General features: G+C 27.8%; 2 protein-coding genes and 1 long non-coding RNA gene across 4 annotated transcripts in view; 2 read left to right on the forward strand and 1 right to left on the reverse strand.

Annotated features, from left to right (window-relative positions):
- The window catches only part of LOC136082376 (uncharacterized), a 37,975-nt gene extending 16,815 nt beyond the window's left edge, over positions 1 to 21,160 (forward strand). The window contains exon 4 of the long non-coding RNA XR_010639645.1: positions 20,754 to 21,160. This is a non-coding gene — a long non-coding RNA (uncharacterized LOC136082376). The remainder of the gene's footprint in view (positions 1 to 20,753) is intronic.
- Positions 1 to 21,384, reverse strand: part of LOC100212154 (neuronal acetylcholine receptor subunit alpha-9) — a 66,707-nt gene extending 45,323 nt beyond the window's left edge. Inside the window, exons 1-2 of one of the 2 annotated variants that reach the window (XM_065801501.1) lie at positions 21,217 to 21,384; positions 604 to 712 (exon numbers count right to left, since the gene is read on the reverse strand). In XM_065801501.1, coding sequence (XP_065657573.1) covers positions 604 to 679 — 76 coding nt within the window. In that variant the 5' untranslated portion in view covers positions 680 to 712; positions 21,217 to 21,384. Of the gene's footprint in view, positions 1 to 603; positions 713 to 18,433; positions 18,538 to 21,216 lie in introns of those variants that run through there. The other variant, XM_065801500.1, reaches the window with a different exon arrangement.
- Positions 13,809 to 16,142, forward strand: LOC136082375 (uncharacterized). Its single transcript, XM_065801499.1, has 2 exons — positions 13,809 to 13,906; positions 14,340 to 16,142. The coding sequence occupies exon 2, from the start codon at positions 14,592 to 14,594 to the stop codon at positions 16,044 to 16,046; it is 1,455 nt and encodes a 484-aa protein (XP_065657571.1). The 5' UTR covers positions 13,809 to 13,906; positions 14,340 to 14,591; the 3' UTR covers positions 16,047 to 16,142.
- Positions 21,385 to 27,669: the final 6,285 nt, after the last annotated feature.

Genomic DNA, 27,669 nt, shown 5'->3' on the forward strand with positions numbered 1-27,669 from the left:
AACTTTTCTTAAAAAAACACATAAAAGCTTGTGCATATGTATATGCTCAATATATATAAACATTTATAACCAGGACCCAGCCTTTATTGTTAGGCAAACCGCATTTTGCATTAGTTGGCACAACTACATTTAATTTGCTATTGGATCTACCACATTTTGTGTTAGATGACGCAATAATATTTAATATGCAGTTGGTTAAACCAAAGTTTGCATTAATTGAACCAACTAAGAGATGCGGGTGGTGTTAAATGCCTTGGCATACGGGTGGAAAATTCATTTTTGATCCACTGACTAATAACTATTTTTATTCATAACTTTTTGTTTTATGACCAGGTTATCCGTAACAAGTTTAAAATAATGGTCATTAATAGCGTTTAAATACGGTCAATAATAGCGCTTCGTTGGTGCTTTAACATAAAATATCCTTCTCTGGTAGTTTTGTTATTAATTAACTTAAAAAATGGCTTATTTAAATCTTAAATTTTACAACGTTAAGTTTACACTCATAAAAATTATGTTAGTTATGTTTTATTATAAATAATATTATATATAACTAAAATTCTTTTTATTACACATAATAAAGATTTATAAAAGTTGACTCACCAGTAGCTTTGTTCATTCCAGTGTTGAAGAAAATCAAGAAGAGCAAACATGTTTCAAGATGACCAAACATGAACATGACCAAACAGTTTTCCCTCAATATTTGACTTCTCTAGAACAATTTTTTTTTTGGTTTTAGAATAAAAGAATAAACGAGAATAGAACAATTATATAACATACAATATATAATATACAATATATAATATATAATATATAATATATAATATATAATATATATATATATATATATATATATATATATATATATATATATATATATATATATATATATATATATATAGTTCTATAGTTTGTTGGCTTTAGGAAGAGCGGAAGGAAAAAAGTGATTCTTACGCCAACACATACGTCACTTTTAATTACTTTTGACTTTCGTCCAACATTTCCGTGTTGGACGAAAGTAAAAACCATTAATTTAATTACAAATTAATCGTTTTTTAAAAAAACCACAAAAACGCAAATTTAATTGACCAGAATGTTTTTAAAAACATTCTGAATGTTTTTATAACATTTTGAATGTTTTTAACAATATAAACAATGTTTTTATTTTTATTTTTTTAATAAAATGTTTTTATTTTTATTTTTTTTAATAAAATGTTTTTATTTTTATTTTTTTTACTGTAAATCATGCGCGGAGTGTTGCTACATCGACTATCTTATAGCCTGACTCGCAAGGGAGTGCTGCTACATCGACTGACAAATAGCCTGACTCGCAAGGGAGTGCTGCTACATCGACTGACAAATAGCCTGACTCGCAAGGGAGTGCTGCTACATCGACTGACAAATAGCCTGACCCGCAAGGGAGTGCTGCTACATCGACTGAGGGTTTGGTTGGGGCAGGCAGTCTATCATTATTAAAAAAAAAAAATTCCGGTCTTGCATTTTAATTTTTACTTTTTGTCAACAAAATATCGAAAAAACTTTCGGACAACATCTAAGGGTTCTATATATATATATATATATATATATATATATATATATATATATATATATATACATGTATATGCTTTTATGACAAAAAGATACAAAATAAGTTTAAAATACCTTTAAAATAGCTTAGATTTTTTCAAATTTTCTAATTTAAAAAATTGAATTAAATGAAATTTACAAAACCATAAAGGGTTCTTTAGAACTGTTTTCTCACAATAAGAAATTTTTAAAAAAATATTGATTTTCTAAAGTTACAAACAAAGATTTTACAGTTACTGTCTCAACGTTTTTTATATATTTTTTTCGGATAAGACTTTTTTTGAGACAAATGTCTTTTAAGATCCGGTTAACTTACTTTTAGAAATGATTGTTTTATATACTAATGCTTTACATAAAATAAACGTTTTATAATATAATTATTATATATAAAATATTATATTAAAAATAAAGCATATCTCTGTTTTTTAGTATTCTTTATTGCAGTTTATTAAAAAATATACATAAACTTTATTCTTATTTAACAATACAACAAGTACAACAAAACTTTATTACGCAATAGTTTATTTCTCATATTTTCACATGCAAAATTGTTGCATTATAAAATAGTTTGCACTCTTTTTTAAGGACAGATTTACACTTGAACGTTTAAACTTGTTTGTGTAGCATGAAATTTGTATTTAGTACCGTCAAACGGGGTGACTTTGATAGGTGTTTGAGCACTTTTGCAAATAAACTCTTTCGTAAAAAATTTTTTTGAATTTTATTTTTTCGATATAACATTATACCTTTCCTTTATAGGATTCCATTAAATATCATTTTTTTTTTTTTGGTTCTAATATATATTTTTTAAGTCAAAAATGTTATCAATCTTAATCCTTCGTTTGGGATGACTTTGATAGTTTATTATTTCTTGAAAGCTTATTAATTCTTCACAAGTGCCACTTATACTTTTTTTTGGAGTTTTTCTAAATTACAACACAATTTACAAATATATGTTAAAAATTTTACTGGTAAAGTTGTAAATTTAGACAACATGATTGGTTATCGAATATATTAACAAAATGGACAAAAAAACAAAAAACAATTTGGTGTTAATATGCTAAACATAACAATTTAATATATCAATAGCATCATTAGAATAATTATAATTAGCAGTTTTAAATAATACTAAAAAAAAAAAAGTACTAAATGTATATAAATATTGAGTAATAATGTACTTTAACTCTATTTAAAATAAAAAAAAGATACCAAACAAAAAAACCTAAAAATCACATTTTCTGAAGATTTTACAACAACTGGTGTTAAAACCGGACTAGGAATTAACTGTTCTGTGTAGTACCTCTAAACTGCTACAGGGTACTAATTAGTAAAATAAATGTTTGAAAGACAAAGTGTTACTTTTCTTAAATGAAATGTTCTGAGTTCAACCATTTAGTGAATATTTCTGACATCTTCTGATAACCTATCCGATTCACTTAACAAATTTTATCAATATTTTTTATATTTGCAAACTCTACTTGATAATTGTTATTTGTCTTCGGTGGTTGAAGATGTTGCAATATACTTGAGAAATGCACAGCAAAAACGATGTCTTCTGTGACAGGATAATTAAAGAGATTGTTGGACCCTTCTACTTTCCTTAGAAACCTCATATAAAGAATTTTGGGTGCTGGTAAAACCTCAACAATCTATCCAATGTAATTCAATTTCACACTTTTTTTAGTTTTTCCTGGGTAGACTACAACATGTCAACTCCCTGTAGTTATAAAATTGTTGACATCAAAACAGGTTCTTCTTGATTAGACTCATTTAAATCAACATCATTCTTGTCATTACTTTCATTGGGATAGCCACTACTACCGACTTCAATGTGTTCTAATTCAGACAAAGATTTATCATCCTTTAAAGCTATTTTTGATTTTTTGCCTTTGATTTGTTGGTTTTTGGATTTTCTCTGTTTTGATCTTTGTATATAATCAATGTCATCTATTGTGATCAACTTTCCTGGTGCAATTTTTTCCCCTCTTTTTCTATCGGTTTTTCCTGCTGCATCATTGCTACAGTACTTCATGAGAATATCTATTACACCCTCATATAATATTTCTTTTATGGTCTCACCACCATAGTCTTTGTTGACATCTGGAGGCTATTTTAATACTTTTTCTCGATTCAATGGATATATGCCTGAAGCTTTGAGTCCCGCTTTTAAGTTGTCTGCTTTGAGAGTATTTCGCAACTTTGTCAAGAGCGCTGGGAAATGGTTTTTTGGAATTGAACCCTTGATTTGTGATTCTCTTCTCCATGTTTGTAAAATCTTCTTCCACTCAACTTTCAAGGATCTGAAAACAGCAATATCAAGCGGTTGTAGCAGATGTGTGCATTTGGGATTAAACATGTAAATCGGATATTATTTTCCAAGTATGCTTTGATGATATCAGACGAGAAACGTGAAGTTAAATTATCCCTAATAACAACTTTAGTTCTTGTAAGAGATGCTGTTTCAGGAATAAAAATTTCCCTGAACCAACGTTCAAACGTTCTAGAGTCGAACGAACCAGATTTTGAACTGTCAAATATAGTTCCGGGTGGGCCACCATTTGTTCACTCTATGTAGCAATTTGCAGGTTTATAAACAACCATGGGAGAAGGAAATTGACCAGCTGCACTCCCACAGTACATAATACTAATAGCTCCTTTAGAATGCTGCATTTTTCTTTCTACGCATTTAAGTCCACGTTTACAAACTACTGTTTTAGAGCCTGGATTATTGCTCAAATTTGTCTCACCATAGTTGAATATATTCGTATTAGGAATGTCTTGAAGTATAATGGATAACTCATCGAAATATGAACATACTGAATTTCGATTAATTTCAGCTCTTGCTGGTTTTACGTTGTCAGCAATTCGAGCAGTCATATTATTGCGAAAAGTGAAGTTATCCAATCAGGACCAGGCAAATTATTTTTAAATTTTAAATCAGTAAAACCCATTCTGTCTAGATAGTCTTTTATTACCAGACGTATATCCAACTTATCCAAAGGTAACTTCCAATCTGTCAGGATGCTAATAATTTGTAGAATCTTTTCTTCAGTATAGGGCTGTAATCTGGTCTGCCCTCCTTAAAAATTGATATTTTGTTAGTTGAGATATCTAACGAGGCATTTTTTATGGCTTCTGCTGAATAAAAGGCTTAAGATAGATTGCCTGGTTTACGTTTATAAGTTCTCATGAATTCTTCTGCAATTCTTCTTGTAATATTTTTTGTCTAAATGTCTTTTTTAACTAGAAATAATCGCTTGAAACATAAAATAACCACAATAAAATTGAAATATCAAATATTGAAAATTATTTGAAAAATTGAAAAACAAAATTGTTTTGAATTTTCTGCAAATGTAATTGGGAGTAACGAAAAATGAGTGGTATATTACAGTGCTATTATAACTGGAATATACCACTTGAATATCTAGGTATAGATTTTTGGAAAAAAGTTTATTACAAAAAATTAGAATCATATGTTTTTTGGCATATTTTTAGTACATGTAAAAATCGTTTTTTTTTTTGTTTCAGTGTTAATCCCAACACATTTGCACAAGTTAAAATCAATTCACAATCATTAAAATTTCAAAACTATACGCAGAATATAATAATGTACTAGGAAAAAAAAAAAAAAAAGTTTCAAATTTTGTAACTAACAGACAAAGTTATCAAAGTCACCCCGCGTATCAAAGTCACGGTATCAACTTTTAATGCAATAAGGTAAAAAAGTTCAGAAACTTGTGGTTATTTAATCTGCAACAACAAGATTTAAAAAAAATTTAAGCTAGTATTTTTAATGCCAATTATTTTGAAAATTATAAGATTTTTATTTTGACGCATAATTTTGAGTAAATTTTTTTGACAACTTGTCAAAGCCATCGTTAAATAAAAAACGTGACTAAAATTTTTTGATAACAAATCAAAATTTAATTCTAAACTTAAAATTGATTAATTAACTAATTGATTGGTTAATTGCTAACTAACCAATAATTTAAAATATGAGTAAAATTATTATAATTAAGGGAGTCCAATTTTTATTAAAAAAATGCAAAAAGTGAAAATAAAATACAAAAATTATTTTAATTAAAGATTAACTTAAGTATCAAAAGAAGTGCTATTGATTGATTTAAAGATTTAATATTAAAAAAAAGTATAAAATAGATAACTAAATTACTTTTTTTTTCCAAATATAGATAGAACCTTAAAATTTTTCATATTGTTCTGAAACTTCAAACTAATGTTTATTGTAAATAAGCAACAATTTATAAACACAAACCATAGTCGTATAAAAAATCAGTATACGCACCAGTGCAGTAACTTTAATGTAATGTAAATTTTTTTTTTTTTTTATACCGTAAAATCGCCTAAGTTCGGTCACATTAGCTTTGAACATTTATATCTGAGGTATAAATAAAAGTTTTCTTACCCATTTTTTTTTCTGAAATATACAAACAATCATATTGTTAAATAAGATTGCAAAGATAAAATAATAAGAATAAAAATTAGAATTTGATATTTTATATCATATGAGAACAGCGAGATTGAAGGAACTTTCAATATCATCTCATAAGTTAGGTCACTATATACATTCTAATCAAAATATTCCAAAAATACAAGTTTTACTTCCCAATAAGACATCGCAATAAAGTATTGCAATATCACAAATTTAACATCAAAAATTTATAAAAACGAGTTTTTTGCGTTATTTTTCAAAATCAACGTTTCATGACATTTCTGCTTTCGTCGCGTCCATAATTATTTTCGTCGCGTCCTTAATTAGTTTTGTCGCGTCCATAATTATTTTTGTAACAAAGATACTTTATTATTTAAATGTTTTACAGTAAATTAAGTTAAAAAAATAACAGCATAATTTAATTACCTTATGTCAATACGCTGAATTCCATTTCACACCCGCATTTAACACCCGCATTTAACACCCGCTCACACATGTAAAAATAATAGTTCTCAAAAGAGTATTTAGTGAAAATAATGTCGTGAACTGTGAAAATTAAAACTGGTTTCATCAATATAAAACAGATCAAAGTTTTTCAAAAAAAAAACGAGTTTGAAAAACGTGACCCTTCTTGCTATTACCTGAGCTGAATTTCTCGCTACAACCACCAATTTAAATCTTTTTACAGTCATATCCTGTCAATCACATTTGTTTTAATTCTTTTTTAGTTGTAGTTGTCGATCATTTATATTCTTCGGGCATTAATTCTACAATGTATGTTGTAGTTAATGCATTATTTGAATTAATTAATAATTCAATTTTTCTCTTTCTTGCAATGTTGTTTCGTGCCGCTCTGCCGCGCCTTTTGTGCATTGTATTTTGATTTTGCTCAAGTTTTCGTATTCAGTTTTAAGTCGTCCTGATCGAAAGACCAGTTGCATTTGTGGCAGATTGACTTGGTTCGTTTCTATTCGTCATTCTTTTTATTGTAGAAATATTCTCTTCGGTTGCAGTTTTGTTTTTTGATTGTTTTTTTGGTTTTGACATTCAAATTATTGAGGTTTTGAACTGTTTTCGTTTGCCATTATGGGCTAAAGTATTTTTATTATGAAAATAATAGTCATGGACGTGACGAAAATAATTGTTGACAATTCTGTAACAGAATATTGAGCGTGAAATTTATACAAAATTTATCTTTATTTTTTGCAACAATTTTTAACTAAAATTTAAATTTTGTTTAAATGAAGAACAATATACATGTACTAACTGTCTGGATCCGCAAAATACAGGTGTAGGTAAGCATATTCCACACAGACCATTTCTTTACGTAATCTAACGTCAATATTTTTTAGTAAGCGGTAGAAAAACTATATTGTCTACCTTTTAAAGTTATGAATAAAAAAAATTTATAACATAATTAACTTAAAATTTTGAACACTTCGGTAATCACTGCGCAAACCACTATATATCAGAGGTTCGGATATCAATACCCGAAGCGGGTATTCTAAAAAATACCCGCTTGAAATGTATTTATTGTAATCGATATAAAAAGTTTAAAAAACTTATGGAAGTAGACTTAAAATAATGAGGAATAATAAACTTTCCTTGACCTGTATAATACGGGTCATTGTAAGTCCACACCGACCATTTTTATATATATTCTTTATATAGTTTTATTTCAATAATTTCAAGTAGGCGGTAGACAATAAAAATCTGTCAAATCTTTGTTTTGAGTTAACAATTAATGTTCAATGTTTTATAACCTCTTACTGTAAAATTGTACTTCTAATTAAAAAAAAATGATTATTAACTTGATAATCTTTTATTTTATTAAGTTTAAATTAAGTTTTTATTAAATTTTTTGTCCTATACCATCTGCAGCTAATTAGGACCCTTGTCTTGTTAATTAATTTTGAAGAAAAAGTTTGAATGTCAAACTTTTTTAATTTGTCTCTATAATGTGTGTTAAACTTAACTAAATATCTTTAGTAACTCTATCGTGACATATGCGCAAAAAATTTCTACCGCCCTATTTGATATTTATTAAAATTTTAAGCTTTTTTAAAAACACTCTCCCTTTTGTTTGTTATAGTATATAATATCTTTATATTTGTTAGGTATATAACATCAAAAGAATTTTTAAAAATGTTTTATTTTGTATTTTAGAAAATTGCCAATTTTAAACACTATTTAATAAACAAAACACTTTATAAAACGGCAAATAAATGCTATGATTCAAAATTAAGGAGATTTTGCCGCAATGCAATTTTTAAATAAAATCAAAACTTTATAGAAGTAAAAATATCTAAAGAACTTTAAAAATGTTTCATTTTGTATTTTTTAAAATCGGAAAAGATTTTCCACTATATTGTAAGTTTTATGGCCTTATTTATCAAAATCCAAATCTCCTTAGAAAGATTTTTTTATCAAAGCTCAATGTTCTTTTATTTATAGTAGTTTCACTTCGTCTTAGAGTTAAAAATGATTAAAAAAAAAGCTATTAAACATGTTTGATGCTAGCTTGAAAATGATAATTGGGTTCCGTGGAATTGGAAAAGGAAAACAACTAGTGATTACCTTTTCACTTTAAAATACTCTTTAAAATATATGTGAAATTACTTAAAAAAATTAAAACTGTTGCAGAAGAAATAATAAATAAAGCTACTCATAAAACCAAAAAAAAATCAAAAGAAAAACTTAACACTTAATAAGTTCTTGTCCAAGTTGCTTTCAGCAGTTTTTAGCAAATGCGAGGAGCAAACCCAAAAATATAACAAATTACTAAATAACATCATCTGATTCTTATGTTCCAAAAATGTTTATGTAAAGATTTCTTGAAATGGGAGTATACTCTACAGTTTTTTCTTTTAATAAAAGATCAGTTATTGTTTATGGTGTAATTAAAAATTTGAGTCAAAAATCTGGATTTAATATGACAACTGGTCCAATAAAAAAAAAAAATTGGTTGCATAATATGATGAAACAAAAAGGAGAACAAAAAAAACAAAAAGAAATAAGTTAAGAATAATTAGAATAATTAGGAAATAAGTTAAGAATAATAAGGAAGGTTTTATTGATAAAGAGCAAAAAAAATTAACAGAAAAATGCTTAGATGTTGAGGCAAGTTTTTAAAACATTTTGAACTTATTTGCTTAATATATAAAAATGAAGACTTTAATTTATTAATTCAAATAATTTATAAATTCAAAATATTCAAAGCATAAAGATATCATTAAAAAACACCTGAACTTCCAAAATTTTTTCAAATGTTCAATACATTTATATTTAGAACCTTGATGACTTTATGAATATTTATCAATTTGCAAGTCATTTATTGTATCTTAAGCCTTATAATTACGCAGTTTTTCATTTTATGCGACTTAAAAATAAAGTTTTTTTTTTAATGTTATAATTGTACTTCACAGTCTACTTACGAAATCAAAAAATTAGATTTTAAAGTACCGAGTTAAGCTAATTAGCCATTCAGGATTAATCGATTATAAACAGGATTTAGAATAAAATTAGGTTATTTCACTGAAAAAATTATTTTCTTAAAAAAAACTTTAAGATTTCGTTTTAAATATATGTTTTAAATTCATTTTTTTCTGAAAATACCAAACCATTATTTATATAAAAATAATTTTATAATTTTTAATTTTGTTTTGTATTTATTAACTTTTTAAATTACTATAAATCTATGATTACTATTAATATACTAATTAAAATTTTATTTTAATTAAACTTGTAAAAAATAAAATACGTGGGACGTGGGCAGTAGTAGGACATTAAAATATATTTCTAGAATATTTTAAATATCTTTTTTCTTAATGCATGTACTGCACCAAACAAGTTTAAACAAATAAATTATTATTTCGGGCAGTGATTACATTCCCTAAAATTGACAGCATATTAAAATATAGAATATATAGTTTAGAGGAACCGTACTATAGGGTTTTATTGGGACAGGTGTGAGGTGAAGTGGGACAAGCGAACAATTAACAACATAATAACAAAAATTGTTAATTAAAACTACTACTATCTTAAACCGTGGAATCTTCATCATAATAATTGAGAGGTTCCCACAAAATACTTTCTCCCATATCACACAAAAGTGGGAGAAAAGGGAATTATTTTTCTAAGTAGAGGGGAAAAAATCTCATTGTTTACAATAGATAAAACTGATTAGGGATCTCTCTTAATTGGAACTTAATGATGTCACACTTCTCCCTCGTCTCACTTCTTACCACTCTTCCCTATAATTTATATTTTTCAAAAATTAACTTTTTTTTTGTTTTTGTGTGTGTTTTTATCGTAATTAATCAATCTTGATTGATTTAATTAAATTGAATTGAAAGAAAAGATTTAAATAAAAAATGGATTTGATAAATACTTTGATTTGATAAATACTTTGATTTGATAAATACTTTGATTTGATAAATACTTTAATTTGATAAATACTTTGATTTGATTAAACCAAAGTGAAAGAAAAGATTTAATTAAAAATGGAGTTAATTAAATTAAATTGAAGAAAAAGGATAGATTAAAGATTGAGCTGATTAAAAGTGATTTGATTAAACTGAATTAAAATAAAAAAACAATTAAAAATCCTATTAAAACATCTTAAACTGTTATTATTATTTTTTTTTTTTTACAATTTATCACATTCTAATTAAAAAGATGAAAGTTTTCAAAGCCACAAGATTTTAACGAAGATAATGTTTACATTAAACATTCCTAAACTATAAGCTCTCAAAATAAAGTTTCGCTTTGACAAAGAATGGTTGTCAAATGATTGCATAACCTGTTGATGTTCAAAAAACCAAGTGCAACTCCATGGTTGACAGAATATCAAGAACTTTTGTCTCATTGATATGATCAAGCAGAGAGAGTTTTATAAAACCTTTTTTAAACCGTAAGGTTTGACTTTTTTTTTAATGAGCACTGTTTATCAGTTTTATAACAAGAGTCATAAAAGGTTCAAGAATATGTATTCTTAATAAGAGATTTTATGTTTTGTTCGTTTTTTTTGGCTTTCAATACATTTATACAATCCTTAGAAACCCATTTCCTCTGACAATGCCTAATTTTATCATGTATCGGAATCATTTTTTTATCATATATAGTCACATCTTGCAACAATCTGTTCAACCAATCCAAAAACAATATTGTAAGAAACGAATGAGCACTAAGCTTTTCCAGTTTATTGCTATTTTTATTATTTCAAGGACCACTTATGTTTCTATACAAATAAGTCAAAGTCTCTGTGACTAGGTTTATTCGTAAACATTTATACACATTTAATAGTTTAAAGACTGTTGACTAAAGCATATAAATCACTTTAAATCTCTATGAATACGACTTCCTTTTGTAGACTTTTTCTGATTCATCACGACAAAGCATTCAACAGTAGTCAGCTAACATGCTTTCATTCCAGAATCCTTGGTAACGCTTTTCCATCACTTGAATATCTTGGTGGAATTGTTCACCTTGTTAATCACTCACAGCGCCCAAATTTTCAGGAAAAAATGCCAAATGCGAATGCAGAAAATGCATTTTCAATGACATATGACAGCCCACTTTTTGAAACGAATCGAGTAGCTTTTGAATACAATTTTCATATTCACACAATTTGTGATTCCCCAAGAAGTTCTTACAAATCCATACAAACGCTATTCACGCTTCTTTTTCGTCGGAAGTAAGTGACTCTTCAAATCCATGGTCTTTCAAAACCTCTTGAATTTGGGGTCCTACAAAAACTTTACTAGTATGATTGTGCAGCAGTAGGTATTCATCTTTGCAATAATCAAGAGGTTTAATAACTAAATATTTATTTTATTATTTTGGATGCATTTTAGCTTAATTTAGTTACATTTGCCAAAGAAAATTAGTGGAACAGAGTTGGTAAAAACCACTGCATATGTTATGTCGCAACGTTACTAATTTTTTAATGTCAAAAATAAACATGGATGGTGCAGGAAATTTCGGAAACTTCCATTCAGAAAATCCTCTATATGTAAAGTTGTTCTGTGTAACTCCAATTTTGGTTTATGAATGTACATTTAAAATGCTATCTATTTTACCCTAATTTTTTGCGGTTACAAATCAGGTTACGAAATCAGACGATCAGGATACGAATGTAGAAGATGATGTTGCACAAACAAGTGCATAATGAACAAGCGTTAGACGGTATTTTAGAAAGATTTTTGATAATGCATAAACCAGATAAAACAGTGATCCAAAATATTTGTTTATGAGTTTACTAATTTTATTAGTAATCTTTGACTTAATCTGAAGGTAAAATTTTATTTTTTGCTAATGAGATTAAAATTAAAAAATGTTTGATAAAAATCGTTACTATAAAATTTCCACTGCAAAAAGCTTGATCATTTACCTTTTTTAATTATCGAAACATAAACAAGTATCGTGCACAAACATTTTTTCTCTAAATCCCCACTATATGAAAACGTTTTATATATGTTTATAACTTTATATATATGTTTTATAAAATAAAAGTATAGTATAAATAGTATAGTATAAAAGTTTATAAACATATTATAATTGTTGTAAAAAATATAAAAAATAAGACCTTTTATAACTATATCTTATTTATAAATTTCATTACTTTTATAACCATATCTTATTTATAAATTTCAAGACCTATACAGCTCTTATTGCTTATATAAAGTTAAAAAGTTATAACGTAATTTTAATTTATATTAGTTTTAAAATTTAAATAAGTTGAAATAACGTTAACTAAATGAATGAAACTATTGGACAAGATCAAAAAGTTTAACATACGTTTACTTAGACTAAATCTAAACGTTTTATATACATTAATCAGACTAGATTTAAACGTAAATTAGACAAAATCTAAACGCTTTATATACATATGATAACCCTATAATAAACGTCTAAAATGCGTTTGAATATAGACGTTTTATGAACGTTTGTTCTAAACTTTAACCTATATTTCATTCTAAACTAATAATCGACCAAATCTGAACGTTTTGTCGAAACGTTGTTTTGACGTTTAATAGATGTTTGTGTGTTTACTGGAAAGCAACAAAGTATATGACTTTTTCAGATTTGTGAGAATGATATTAGAAATATCAAAAGCGTCACATAGATCATTATTTTTATTCCATTTTTCATTCTAAAGACGAGTTTGTCTTTATTTAGCAAAAATTAAAGAAAGTAAATGGAAAAAAATATATACTTCCATTTTACCAAAGAGATATAAGAGCTGGAGGGGGAATGAAGTTAAAATACATCATTTCTCAAGGAACAGTCAAGTAGGGGAGAGTTGCCGAAATTGGAACAGCTCCTTAATTGGAACACTTAGCTTTATTTAGAAACTGGAACTTATTCTACTTTCATGAATATTTTTTTTTGTAAAGAAAATAATTTTCTTTATTTTTTGAAACTTCTAGTATTTAAACTTAAAAACTGCACGTATGTGAATAAAATTACTTTTTTTTAAAGAAAAATTTTTTTGCGATCTAATTTTATCGTTGCATTTAAACGATTACAGAAGCTTAACGATATTGAGTTTGATGATAATTTTTTTTTAATTTTAAATTTTAAGGGTTTCAAGTCTATGTGATATTAAGAGCTTATATCGTAAGTTGTTACTTGTATGTAAATATTTTGCTACAACACCATGGTCCTATGTTGCCTAGAATGGAACTTCAAAAGTTGCATTAATGGAAACGACGTCATCTCATAACACGCTACTTGACGTCCGAATTATCAGAAAATTTCATTAGTCCGACTGTATAATATTTTTTAAAGCGAATTTCTTTTATAGACATAGTATTACTGTTAGACATTTGTTGCTTTTTTGGAATTGGTATTTAGTCTTGCTTTAAAGTATGAAATGATTTTTCACAAAAATTTTTTCATAGTCTAAGGATATAAAGTTGATTGTAAACATCGTATACTTTAATTAACAAATCATTTTATCTTTTAGTAAAAAATAAAATGTAAAAGTTTTACAAAAGTTATACATTTCTATTTAACGGATAAACTTGTAAGACAACATAAAGTATATACCCAGCATAAGTTTTTTACTGTATATAGAAGTTAATATATAAAGTTGCAAACTTTATATAGTTTATATAGATTTTGATTTATATAGTTAATGATTAACTAAACAAAAATGATGAAAAATAATGATTATATAATGAGCATATAATTAACTTAATCATATATGAATAACAAATAAATATATGAAAAAATAAGCCTGTAATAAGATTATAAAACTCTCCTTATGTATCTTCATAGTAATTTGCTTTTATTTTAGATGCAAACACCACGAAAATATGGAAAATGGAAAGTAGAAAACTTGAAAAAGGCTGTTGAAGCAATAAAACAAGGAGAAATCAGCTTAAATGAAGCCGCTTATGAATTTTGTATTCCAAAAGCAACTTTGTCAAGGCATATAAATGAAAAAAACAAAGTTGCTGTTGCAAATGTGAAATTTCATAGTCGACTTACCACCTTACCTAATAAAATTGAAACAGAACTAGCTGATCACTGTTTATTATAAGAATCGATGTACTTTGGATTAAGGATTGATGATCTTCGTTGTCTAGCATTTGATATTGCGGAAGCTAACAACATCACACATAATTTTAACAAACAAACACGAATGGCAGGAAAAAAGTGGTATTATGCATTTATGCAAAGGCACCCACAACTGTCGCTTCGTGGGCCTGAATCAACATCAATTGCAAAAGGTTTTAATAAAGAGCGAGTGCAATCTTTTTTTAATTTACTTTCAAAGTTATACATGGAAGAAAAGTTAACTCCAGACAGACTTTATAATATGGATGAAACTAGTTTATCAACAGTACAAGATGGTCAGATAAAAATTATTAGTGCAAGGGGCAAAAAACGAGTTGGAATTATGACTAGTAATGAACGAGGAAATTCAGTAACAGCTGTAGTTTGTGTATCTGCAGCAGGATTTTATGTTCCACCAATGTTAATATATAAACGCAAAAGAATGAAGCCAGAAATAACAAATGGTGCACCTCCAGGAACTGTATTTAGTACTCAAAAGAAAGAATGGATGTCAAATGAAGGTTTTTTAGATTGGCTCAATCATTTCATTAAAGTTGTTAAACCTTTAAAACAATCAAAAGTTTTGTTGATACTTGATGGTCATGTTACACATTCAAAAAATTCGGCAGTGATATATCTAGCACGAAATGCTGGAGTGCGTATGGTATCACTACCTCCCCATACTACACACAGACTGCAACCATTAGACGTTGCGTTCTTTGGACCACTTGGTACATACTATGATGAAGCTATGCGAAAATGGATGCGGTCACATATATCACAACCAGTAACAACTTGGCAAGTTGCAAAATTATTTGGTGACGCATATAGTCAGGCAGCATCATTGAGAATTGCTATGAAAGGATTTCAGGCTAGTGGGTTGTGGCCTTTGGACATAAATGTATTCACTGATTCTGATTTTACAGCCTCTTCATTTACTGATGTTGGTCCTTCAAACAATCTTCAGTCATCTGAAAGTATAGATGGGATGACAAAACTATCTACAGATAAATCAAGTGAAAAAAAATTAAAATGTCATGTTTCAGTTTCAACTTTGTCTCTTTTGCCAGTGGTTTCACTTGAAGTAAAAAACAAAAAAAGAAGATCACGAACAACTCAGGCGGCTGATCTTACAAGCTCCCCATATAGACGTGCTCTAGAAATTACACCAAGAAATCAAAAGCACACACTAAATCAAATAGCTTCCAAACAAATTAAAAAATCTACAAAAAAAAAGCTCACACTAAATCCAATAACTGCCAAACTATCGCAAAAACCACAGGAAAGCAAAGTAGCACTTGACTCAATCACCATGGACCAAATGAAATTGAGCACATCAAATAAAATCACCATCGCCACCACAGCACACCACATATCACCACTACCATCCCAAGTGCAGAAGCTGCAAGAAAAAAAGACTTATGAATTGCGAAAAAAGGATTAAATATTTGTTGTAATTTTTATTTGTTATTATATCTTTTAAATATCTTTTATTAAAAAGCTAATCAATTAATTTTTCCTTTGAGCCATAAGTTTTATAGCTGTAATTTATTCAAATATTAGAACTGTTCTAATTAAAGAATATATGTGTTCCATTTAAGGAGACCAGTTAGTTGCCTTTATTGGAACAAAATGGTGCCTTGAAAAATCAAAGTTTATATCCAATAAGGGTGCGATCAATAGAGTCGAATCATTAATAAAAGCATAGTAGGGTTGTATATCTATATTATTTAATTCATAAATGTTTTCATAGTTAAGCCATCTTTGGTTAATAAATATTTTTTCCTAAAGTGTTCCAATTAAGGCAACTCTCCCCTACATAACAAGTAACATAATTTTCTATTAAACACCACTTATTTATCATAATTTAAAGTTAACCAATTCCGCTTTTAACAAAAATAATGACATTATTTTAAAACGTCATAAGCAATTGAAACATTGCAAATAAAAGATGGAAGTTTAAAAATTCGTAAACAATATTTAGAACTACTTTATTGTTATTTTTTTATGTTGTGCTTTTGAACGACTAATAATAAAATTCTAGATTAGAATTGAATTAATTAATGTCTAGATAAAAATTAGTAGTATTTTTGCAAGACTTACAAACAGATATTTTATATCTTTATATTTAGAATATAGCAATTTGCTTTTAAATCCAGCAAAAATACTTCGACACAAAATAAAAGTCTGGAGGGATTTAAAACGTGCCTGGCCGAAAGAACATTCTTAAAGAATGTAACAAACCTAGAGCTGAACAGGCAAGCAAAAAAATAAGGTTTAAACAGGTAATAAAGATTGTCTAAATTTATGATATTTATACCTAGTTGAGGTGTGCAAAAAACAATTACTTCACCTCTATATTTAATTTAAATTAAAAAATTTATGAGCCAGCGTTTTTTTAAATATCATAACTGTAGTGATTATTAAAAAATAATGTCTTGGTTAGCAAAATAGTTTGCATTTTACCGACTACCATTTTTAACACGTGTTTTTTTCTTTGTTTAAATACGCAGCAGAAACCATGTGTATTACACATGGTTTTTACCATAAAAGATTACACACTGTGTAATGTTTTATGGAGTTGTGCCCGCTAGGAGTTTTTGAAAATTTAAACTTATGAACTTTATTCAAAAAACTTACATTAATCAAAAAGTTCAATAAATAATAATGTTTTTGCATTAGAGCGCTTTAACAACATATTTTTAAAAGGTTTAACAACGTAGTTTGTTTTATTTCTTATACATAATTTATTGTCTTTTGGAATTTTGTTAAAGAATTTAAAACATTGAATCTGTTGTTGGTTTCTTTTTGCTACATAAATTAAACAAAAGGATTACATGTACCAAAAGGCCAGATAAATAAAAGGTTAGATACAGGGGCGCCGCGAGCGTTTTTTGGTCTTTGAGATAGCTAACTTCCAGCCTTGGAGCAAACTCCAAACATTTATATGTTTATACTTATGTCAAATAAGGATGCTTTGCAACAAATTGCGATGATTGGAGCTTGGAAACAAAAAAGCCTTAAAATTTTGTTCCTTCCCCCCTCCCCCTACCCTGCACCAAACGTGGGAGCAACAAGTTGATGAAATATTTTTTGTACTATTTTTAACTAGACTTATATTCATTGATAAATTTTAAATTTCATAGTAAAGTACTTTAGGGTTCAAAAATTATGACCATATAAAGTTTAAATCCCCCCCCCCCTCAATCCCTCAATTTGAGGAGGTTGCAAATTTTATATTGTCATAACTTTTAAACGCTGTGGGATAATACTATGAAACTTAAAATTTATCGATGAATATAAGTCTAGTTGAAAATAGCACAAAAAATATTTCATCAACTTGTTGCTCTCACGTTTGGGACAGAGGGAGACAAAATTTTAAGACTTTTTTGTTTCCAAGCTCCAATCATCGCAATTTTTTGCAAAGCATCCTTATTTGACATAAGAATAAATATATAAATGTTTGGAGTTTGCTCCATGTTTGAAAGTTAGCTCAAAGACCAAAAAATGCTGGCGGCGCCCCTGGTTGGTTATGACATTAAGATGGTATAACCATAAAATTAGTTTAAAAATACAATATATATCCTTAATAAACTGCATCATTAATGTAAACATTAAACGATATTTCTCATGTTTGCTTAGCAATAAAATTAACTAAAAAGTAAACCAATTATGAGTGTCCATATTACTCATATTAGAAATGTTATTAATATACCGTTTTAGTTTTTTTTTTGACGTATTTTTTATGTCGTCCAAAAAGAATTCTGATTCTTTTGATAGACTTAAATACTCTTTAAAGTTTGTTTTTTTTAATGAAAAGTGATAACATACCAAACCATTAAAACAAAAAGTATTAAAATAAACGACGTTTATAGACAACCATTCTTTTTTTTTTTTTATGTTTTTGCATTAGAGTGCTTCAGCATTTTAACAACATATTTTTAAAAGGTTTAACAACGTAGTTTGTTTTATTTCTTATACATAATTTATTGTCTTTTGGAACTTTGTTAAAAAATTTAAAACATTGAATCTGTTGTTGGTTTCTTTTTGCTACATAATTTAGCTGTTTTGGATTCTTTTGGCATCATTTTGTCTCTCATAAATACATAAAACAGTTATTTTCATAAAACTTTGTTATAGATTTTTATATTTGTTTAGTGTACATAAAATACTTTAGTTTAAAACTTTTAAATACTTTATTTTTACTTTTTTGCTTTGCTTAGTGAATATAAAATAATTATTTTTTGAGTTTTCTAGTTCCCTAACCGGCCTTGAAAAAAAATATAAAAAAATCCACGATCCTGGCGTCATAAGTAGATTTTTAAAATTTGTTTGACGTAAATTCGAAGTTAGAATGAATTAATATTCATTTAGTCAACAGTGCTTTAATTTCAAGTTGTTGTGATAAATGTTAATTCTACAATTTCGTAGTTAAATCAACTCCAAAGCGCCAAACCTCTCGGAATTCCTTTACTAAATCACTCATAAAAAATATGAGATAAAGTAAATCCAGACAAGGTAAATATTGGACAAGAAAATACGGGACACCAAATATTTTAGATAAAAATGTATAAATTAAATACAGACATTAGTTGCATAATCCTTAGTATTATATTATATGCAATTTTTGCTTTTCTTTATTTTGTCAATTTAAATGGGAAAATGGTGACTAAGTTTGTCTTCTTCTAACCCCAGTCACGAAAAAATTATTTTTATAAATTAAAATTTTTTTTATTGACAAATTAGAAAAACTTTACATGGTCTTAAAAACTGAACACTGAATAATTTAAACATAAAGTTTGAAATCTGTCGTTGAATACATAACTAGTTTATATTTATAAAAAAATAAATAATTCAACTCATTGCTCTCATGTTTAGGGTAAGGGGGGCTAAGATTTTAGGGTTTCTTCATCCCATCTTCCTATCACAGAAATTTTTTGTGTGAAGAATCTTTTAGTCATACATATAAATGTAAAAAAAAAATGGAAAAAAAATTCTTTTTGTTTAAAAGTTGGTTCAAACATTTAAAAACCTTCTTACGCTACCGCATGTATTTCCATGCATAATCCTTGTCTCTTTCTTTCATAAAAAAAAAAGACCCTCGTGTATAAAAATAACTATGATCATTGCTATAAAGAAAATTATGTTTAATATTTGAAGTAGTTTACGATGCCTGAAACTAGAAAAACTATATATTTTTTTATTTTTAAATATTATATATGTTTTATTTATTAATATTATATTTTCTGGATATGCAGATTCTCGATCTCGAAATTAAAAAGCAACTACTTCGGAGGAGGAGATTGCAAGCAGCTTTGGGAAAGATACTAATAAATTGTGACATAGTGTTTAGAGTAAAAACATTGGAATCAAAAAAGCTTTTCCATGTTCTTCTAATCAAAAGATTCCAGCAACGTCAGTTAAAAATAAGTATAAAGAAAAAGAGAGGAACTCACTCAGAAATAGAGAAGCAAAACTAATTAAACTATTTAAATTAAAAACTCAATTTTTTTGCTTGCAAATTTATAGATTAAGGTCGTACATAACTGAAAAATTTATTTCATAAGATGTTTGTTTTTAATAATGTTTTTCAGATTTATAATGACAAAAATATAATTACAAAACAAATGGTACAAAAAAAAATTGTGCTTAAAATAATTAGAGTAATACGCTAATTATGCAGGTTTTTTGTTCCAAGAAATCTTATGATTGCAAAAGATATTCTTATCAAACTTTGCAAACTAGTCAATAACGATGCATTGCATGTTCTGAACTAAAAAAATAATTTATAAATCTTTATTTGGTTAGTTAAAATAATTTTAGTAATTTTCCCCAAAAGAAAATATAAAAAATGCATAAATGAAGGAGGAATAAAAAGTTTTGAAAACTTTTTTTGTTCAGAACATAGACTTCTATGTAAAGAATGAATCCTGAAAACCTCAATAAAATTGAAAGAACAAATTAAAAGTTTTTTCGGGTCAAAATTAAAAAAGTGCTAAGAAAAGCTCATTGAAAGAGTAAAAACTAAGCAGTTACTATAGTTACTATAAAATCTAAAATGTTAGATCTAATAGCACAACTGAAAAATTTTAAATTGTGTTTATAAGTTGATCAGAATTACTATTGTTTCATGAATAATTTTTTTTAACAGAAAAGATCAGGGATTATTCTGGTTGGTAAGGAACAAGAAAGATACACACATATATCCTTTATATTCTACTGATGCTAGGTTAGTATTATATTAATGGTAAGAAGAATTTACTTTTTTATAGTAAACTCAATTTTGGCTCTGAGATAACCTAATTATTTGGTAGTTTTAAAGCTCAATAAGTATTAGTGAGACTCTTTCTTTATTTGAATTCATTTTATTTGTGAAATTCATTTTATTGTGGACGATTTTATGAAAGTTTTAAGCTGGTAGTTTGAACTATTTTATGAAAGTTTTTACTTTGCTATATTTTGAAAGTAATTTTAGTTTAAACTAATTTCTATTAGAATGTAAAAGAAAAGTGTTTTTATTAAAAAAATGTATACGATAATATAATAAAATATTTACGATAATATATAATAGTACATTAAATTGTTTTAAAATTTATATCATAATATGAACATACCTTTTTGAACTATGATCAATTTGATTATTGTTTCTTTTAAATGAATCATCTGTTTTTAAAATCCCTTTTGTGGAAAATAAGTTTTTTTTTTTGTTAATGTTATGTAGAGTAGTGATTGCCTTCTTAATTCAAGATCTGTAGTTATCTCCCTATCAAGATCTAAAATTTTCTTCGACATTATTCATAAAAATCAAATAGAGTTATCAACAATGCTTAAATTAAATTATAACTATAGCCATAGTGATTGTTGTGATTTATTCATAGTTTGTGCTAATTTTCTTTTATTCTTTATTGTACAAAAAGTTATTTCATATAATATAAAATATTAGCTTTTTACTTTAAAAGTTTAATGTTATTAGCAAATTTTTTTGCTTCTTTTTTTTTTTTTATTTTAACAAATTTTCTGAGGTCATTGATAAAATACGGAAATGTGGGATGAGAATTGCAGAAATTTTTAAACGAGTAAAATAAGAATAAAATGATTTAAAAGAGAACGTGTTAGGCCGCAGAGTGGGGCAGAACTGGACATTTGACGAAAATGAAAATAGGCGTTATGAAACATTTTTTGGTGGCAAAAAAGCCTCTGGTCCATTTTGTCCTCATGTTTTTTTAGGGTAGGACTGACCTTTAACCCTTAGTCTAGCTCAATTCTTTTGTTTTAAAAATAACTCGCTTTCGCGAGTTATTAAACCTACTTCTTGTGGTGTTAAAGCTAAAGTTTGTTAAAATTTCTAAATTTTTTCTTCAATTTTGGGTTTGCAGCCATCTTTTGCTAATGAAAAAATAAGGTTAAAGAGCTTAAAATATATATTAATAGGTGTTTCAAAAAAGTGCATTTAAAATATTTTATTTTTATTTAATTTTTTCAAACAGTGTGCTTTTTGTTTATGTCCTCACTTAGATAGAGTTTTTAATTTTTTTTTTTTTTGAAAATGCTGATGAAAAATTTTGTAAATTTTTTTTTATTGTTGCTCTTATTTAGCACTTTTGTGTTTATTTTTGTATTTTGTGTGTTTTAGTGGAAATGTGTTAATTACGTCAGTAGAAACCAGGTAACAAAACCAGGTCATGAATGCAAGAATAACATTTTTTTTTTTTTTTTGTAAGATTTTGTTTTTAGCAAATTTAAACGAATAAAACCAAATCTCGTTTTTTAGTAACTTTTTTTGAGTGAATTTTTACATTAAAATCGAATCACTGCAATTTATTTTAGTGAATTGATAAAACATACCTTTTAATATTATTTATTTACGCAAGCTTTTGAAGTTCTCCTTTTTTCTATTACCACTTACGGTTTTTTCTATTATCACTTACCGGTTTTTTCTACTATCACTTACCAGTTTTTTAAAAAATTTTACTAGAAATTACTCGAAAATTCATTAAAAACGTCTGACTATTGTAAATAAATGTTTAAAATCTATGGAGTATTTTTTTCTAAGTTTAAGTCTAACAAGTGCCCTTAAAATAATTATTTGATTTAAAAATCAAATACAAAAATACTTTTGTCCAGTTTTAAAGTTATTCTGCATCACAGTGGGTGAATAAAAAAAAAAAATTGCTTTTACTAAGTATTTGGTCAACTTTATATGAATAAAAACTTCAGAAATTTATCCAAACTTTTATTTTTGTAAAGCTGAACAATTCTCAGAAAAACTGAGAGTTTTTGGAGAAAATTGCTTAGCTTTACGTGACAAAAAATTTGAGCCATTTTGCTAAGATTTTTATTCACGTAAAGCTAAACTTATTATTTATTCCAAAAACGCTGAGTAAAAGCAATCTATCTGCTTCGTGTCCTGCTGCCTTGTAGGATACGCCTTTTTATGCAAAGGTTAGGAGATGCCAACTCCGACTTAAAACACCCCCTGCATTGGGGCTCTTGGTTGAGTAAAGGCTAGAGATGGTGTCTCGATAAAAATACTCATCTTGGGCAGATGTTAAATGCACCCGGCTACTGTCTTGTAGAAGGCCTCCTAAGCAAAGACCTAAGGGGTAAACAGATTCTATCCGTTGACCAGCCTCGCACCCCTTTTTCATCTATTAGGCTGGCGCAGACGTATTTTTAATACATTGTTTCCAGTTTAGGATGTTGAATACTGGATCTTCTTGACTCAATGCATGAGTATTGCTTGTGTCTCTGTTTTTATGATTAGGCAACTCATTCTATTATCTCTTAATGAGGGTACAGGTCTAAAACTCAGTTTTATGGTACCGAGGCCGGCTGGTAGTCAGGTTTCCCGAACTCTGTGGTAGCTCTCAGAGAGGCTGATTCCATCAACAGCTGAAAAATATCAAAGTATTAACAGTGCCATGTTGCACATGGATGTTGTCTCTGTTTGTACTTTTAGTGTGCATTGCCAAGGCCACATTTGAAGTCCTTTGTTACGGCTTAGGATTTATTATTAGTAATATGGCATTTGCTTTGGGCCATTAAACCCACTGACTGGGATTCTTTCCGTGGTTTTCTTCGTGATAGCCCTTGGGTAGAAATCTTTCGTCTTCCTGTCAACAAATGCACTTCTTACATAACTTCGTGCATTAAGGCTGCATTCATTCATGGAATCTCTTGTTTCCTCTCGACAATTTCAGGTCAAACCTCACTTTCCTCGATGGTTTTCCTCACACTGTGCTGCTGCGATTGCCAATCAAAACTGTTACTTCCATTTCTATCAGCAAAACAATTCTCCAGAAAATAGACATTTATTTATTACTGCTAGAAACCATTGTAAAAAGGTTTCTAGCAGTAATAAATAAATGTCGCTATTCTCAGGTCATGAAATCTCGTATCTCATCTCAAAAATTAGGCTCTCGTGACTTCTGCAGAATCTTTAATAATATCAATAATAAGGGCAAATCTATAATTCCATCTCTCTTGTATGATTTAGACTTTGTCACCTCACCTAAAGACAAAGCCGAATTGTTTGCTAAAAACTTTTCATCAATATCATCTCTTGATTCCACTCGTTGCGTTCTACCTGATACTGCCAACAAACAGGTTGATCCATTGCTTGACATTCATATCACTCCAGCATCTGTATCTAAAGTGATTTCCTGCCTAGACTCTTCTTTAGCTTGTGGGCCAGACAACATACCTGTTATTGTTTTGCAGAAGTGTTCTCCGGAGCTGTCGTCTATACTCTCAAAAAACTATTCAACAATTGCTTATCAGAGTCTTGTTTTCCAACCTGCTAGAAAGAGACATCTGTTATCCCTATCTTCAAAAATTCTTGAGGGCGATCTGATTCGTCTAACTACTGTCCCATTAGTCTTCTTCCTATCATTAGCAAGGTTTTTGAATCTTTGATTAACAAACACGTAACATCTCATCTTGAATCTAATAACTTACTTTCTGACCATCAATATGGACAACCTTCTCGTTCTACAGCTGATTTGCTAACAGTAATAACCGATGGGTTTTATCATGCATTAGATAAAGGTGAAGAGGTTAAGGCCATCACTCTTGACATTTCAAAAGCTTTTGATACAGTTCGGCATGCTGGTCTTCTCCATAAGCTTTCTTCTTATGGTGTATCTGGCAACTCTTTAAGATTATTGAATCCTTCTTTTCCAAGCATAAAAGTTGTCTTCGATGGACAGCACTCTTCTTCTTATTCTGTAACTTCAGGGGTTCCTCAAGGTTCTATCCTTGGCCCTATACTCTTTTTAATTTACATTAACGATCTTCCAGATATTCTCACATCTAAGGTGGCATTGTTTGCTGATGATACTACCATTTATTCTTGTCGTGATAAGAAACCAACACTCTCTGATTGCTTGGAGGGGGCGTTTGAGCTTGAAAAGAATCTTACTTCTGCTACAGCATGGGGCTCACAGTGGCTGGTGAACTTCAATACAGATAAAACTCAATTTTTTTCAGGCAAACGTTATCGCAATAATTTAGATCTTCCTATATTTATGAACGGTGATGTGCTTGATGAGTCATCTACTCTTCATCTTCTAGAATTAACTCTTACTTTTGATCTTTCTTGGAAACTATGTATCAAATCTGTTGCAAAATAAGCATCTGCTAAGGTTGCATCTCTTTATCGAGCTCGATACTTTCTTACTTTGGATTCTATTCTCTATCTCTATAAATCTCAAATCCAGCCTTGTATGAAATACTGTTGCCATATCTGGGTCGGATCTTCTAATGAGGTCCTTTCTCTTTTAGATTTGGTGCAAAAACGCATTGTAAACATAGTTGGACCTACTCTTGCAGCCAACTTCCAACCATTATCACATCGTCGTAATGTTGCTTTTCTTTCTCTTTTCTACAAATACTATAATGGGCACTGCTCTGAAGAGTTAGCATCTCTTGTGCCATCTACTAAAATTCATTCACGAGTTACTCGTCATTCAATTAAGTGTCATCTTTTTATGTGACTGTTCCTAAGTGCTCCAAAAACTCTTATTTGTCCTGTTTTTTTCCTCGAACATCAGTTCTTTGGAAATCGCTTCCTTCATCTTGCTTTCTTGATTCATATAATTTGCAATCCTTTAAGTCGTCTGTCAATCGTTATCTTGCTCTACAATCTTCATCTTTTCTCTTCTAGTAACTTCCAACTTTAATTAGTGGCTGCTTGCAGCCTTGTTGGAAGTGAAGATGTTTAAAAAAAAAAATTGCTTTTTTTTTATCCACCCGGCCTATTGATTATATTAAATTTTTTTGGTTTATTCATAAAAATCGATTTAGCTTTATATAACTTTACTTTAACCATTTTAAGTCTAAAATTTATACTGTTTATATGTTTGTGTTATAAAATATTTGTGGAAAAAAAGTGAAGGAAAAGCAAAAAAAAAACAAACATTTTTGTCAGTTGTGTGTAAAAGCTCTTAATAGTATAAAATATTGAGGAATAAAAATAAGTTGCCGGGTAAGAAGAATGCGCAATATATATATATATATATATATATATATATATATATATATATATATATTATATATATATATATATATATATATATATATATATATATATATATATATATATATATATATATATATATATATATATATATATATATATATATATATATATATATACATAAGCGTAGAAAGATTTTTTTGGTGTTCAAGATAGGTAACTTCCAGACATGGAGCAAACATTTATATGTTTATACTTATGTCAAACATTTATATGTTTATACTTATTACCAAACATTTATATGTTTATACTTATGTCAAATAATGAGGGTTTGCAAAAAATTGCGATGATTGGAGGCTGGGAACAAAAAAGCCCCAAAATTTTTGCCCCCCCTCCTGCCCCAAACGTGAGAGTAACAAGTTGATGAAGTATTTTTGTACTATTCTTAACTAGACTTATATTCATCGATAAATTTTAGATTTCATTTTAAAATATTTTAGCGTTCGAAAATTATGACCATATAAAGTTTAATTTGAGGTGGTTGCAAATTTTATATGATAATAATTTTTAAACGCTAATAGATAATACTATGAAACTTAAAATTTATCGATAAATATAAGCCAATCATCGCAATTTTTTGCAAACCCTCATTATTTGACATAAGTATAAACATATAAATGTTTGGAGTTTGCTCCATGTCTGGAAGTTACCTATCTCGAACACCAAAAAAATCTTTCTACGCCTATGTATATATATATATATATATATATATATATATATATATATATATATTATATATATATATATATATATATATATATATATATTGCGCATTCTTCTTACCCGGCAACTTATTTTTATTCCTCAATATTTTATACTATTAAGAGCTTTTACACACAACTGACAAAAATGTTTGTTTTTTTTTTGCTTTTTCTTCACTTTTTTTCCACAAATATTTTATAACACAAACATATAAACAGAATAAATTTTAGACTTAAAATGGTTAAAGTAAAATTATATAAAGCTAAATCGATTTTTATGAAAAAACCAAAAAAATTTAATATAATCAATAGGGTGGATAGAAATAAAATATATATATATATATATATATATATATATATATATATATATATATATATATATATATGCATCATTGTGCATTTTCACACTCAATACTCTTTAAAAGCTTCACACTCCACGTTTGAATTCGTTATAAATTTTTTTCTTTCATATTCACATAATAAGTGCAAATTTTAGATTTAAAATGGTTAAAATAAAATTATATAAAGCCAAATCAATGTCTTTTTTATGAAAAAACAAAAAAAATTTTAAGTAAGTAAACAATTATTTCTTTTAAGGTTATAATCTTTATTTATATGTGTATTTACTTATGCAAAAGTTGTACGTTAACTTGTACGTTTAGTTGTACAAAACTTGTACGTTGTACGTTACTTGTTGTACGTTAGTTGTACGTTAACTTGTACGTTAAGTTGTACAAAACTTGTAAGTATTTGTCACTATTAAAATTCCAAGTTCCATTCGAAATTTATTTAATGTAATTAAAGTTACGTTTTTGTAACTGTTTGCTAAG

Source organism: Hydra vulgaris, chromosome 07 (genome assembly GCF_038396675.1).
Source record: "Hydra vulgaris chromosome 07, alternate assembly HydraT2T_AEP".
Classification (NCBI taxonomy): Eukaryota; Metazoa; Cnidaria; class Hydrozoa; order Anthoathecata; family Hydridae; genus Hydra; species Hydra vulgaris.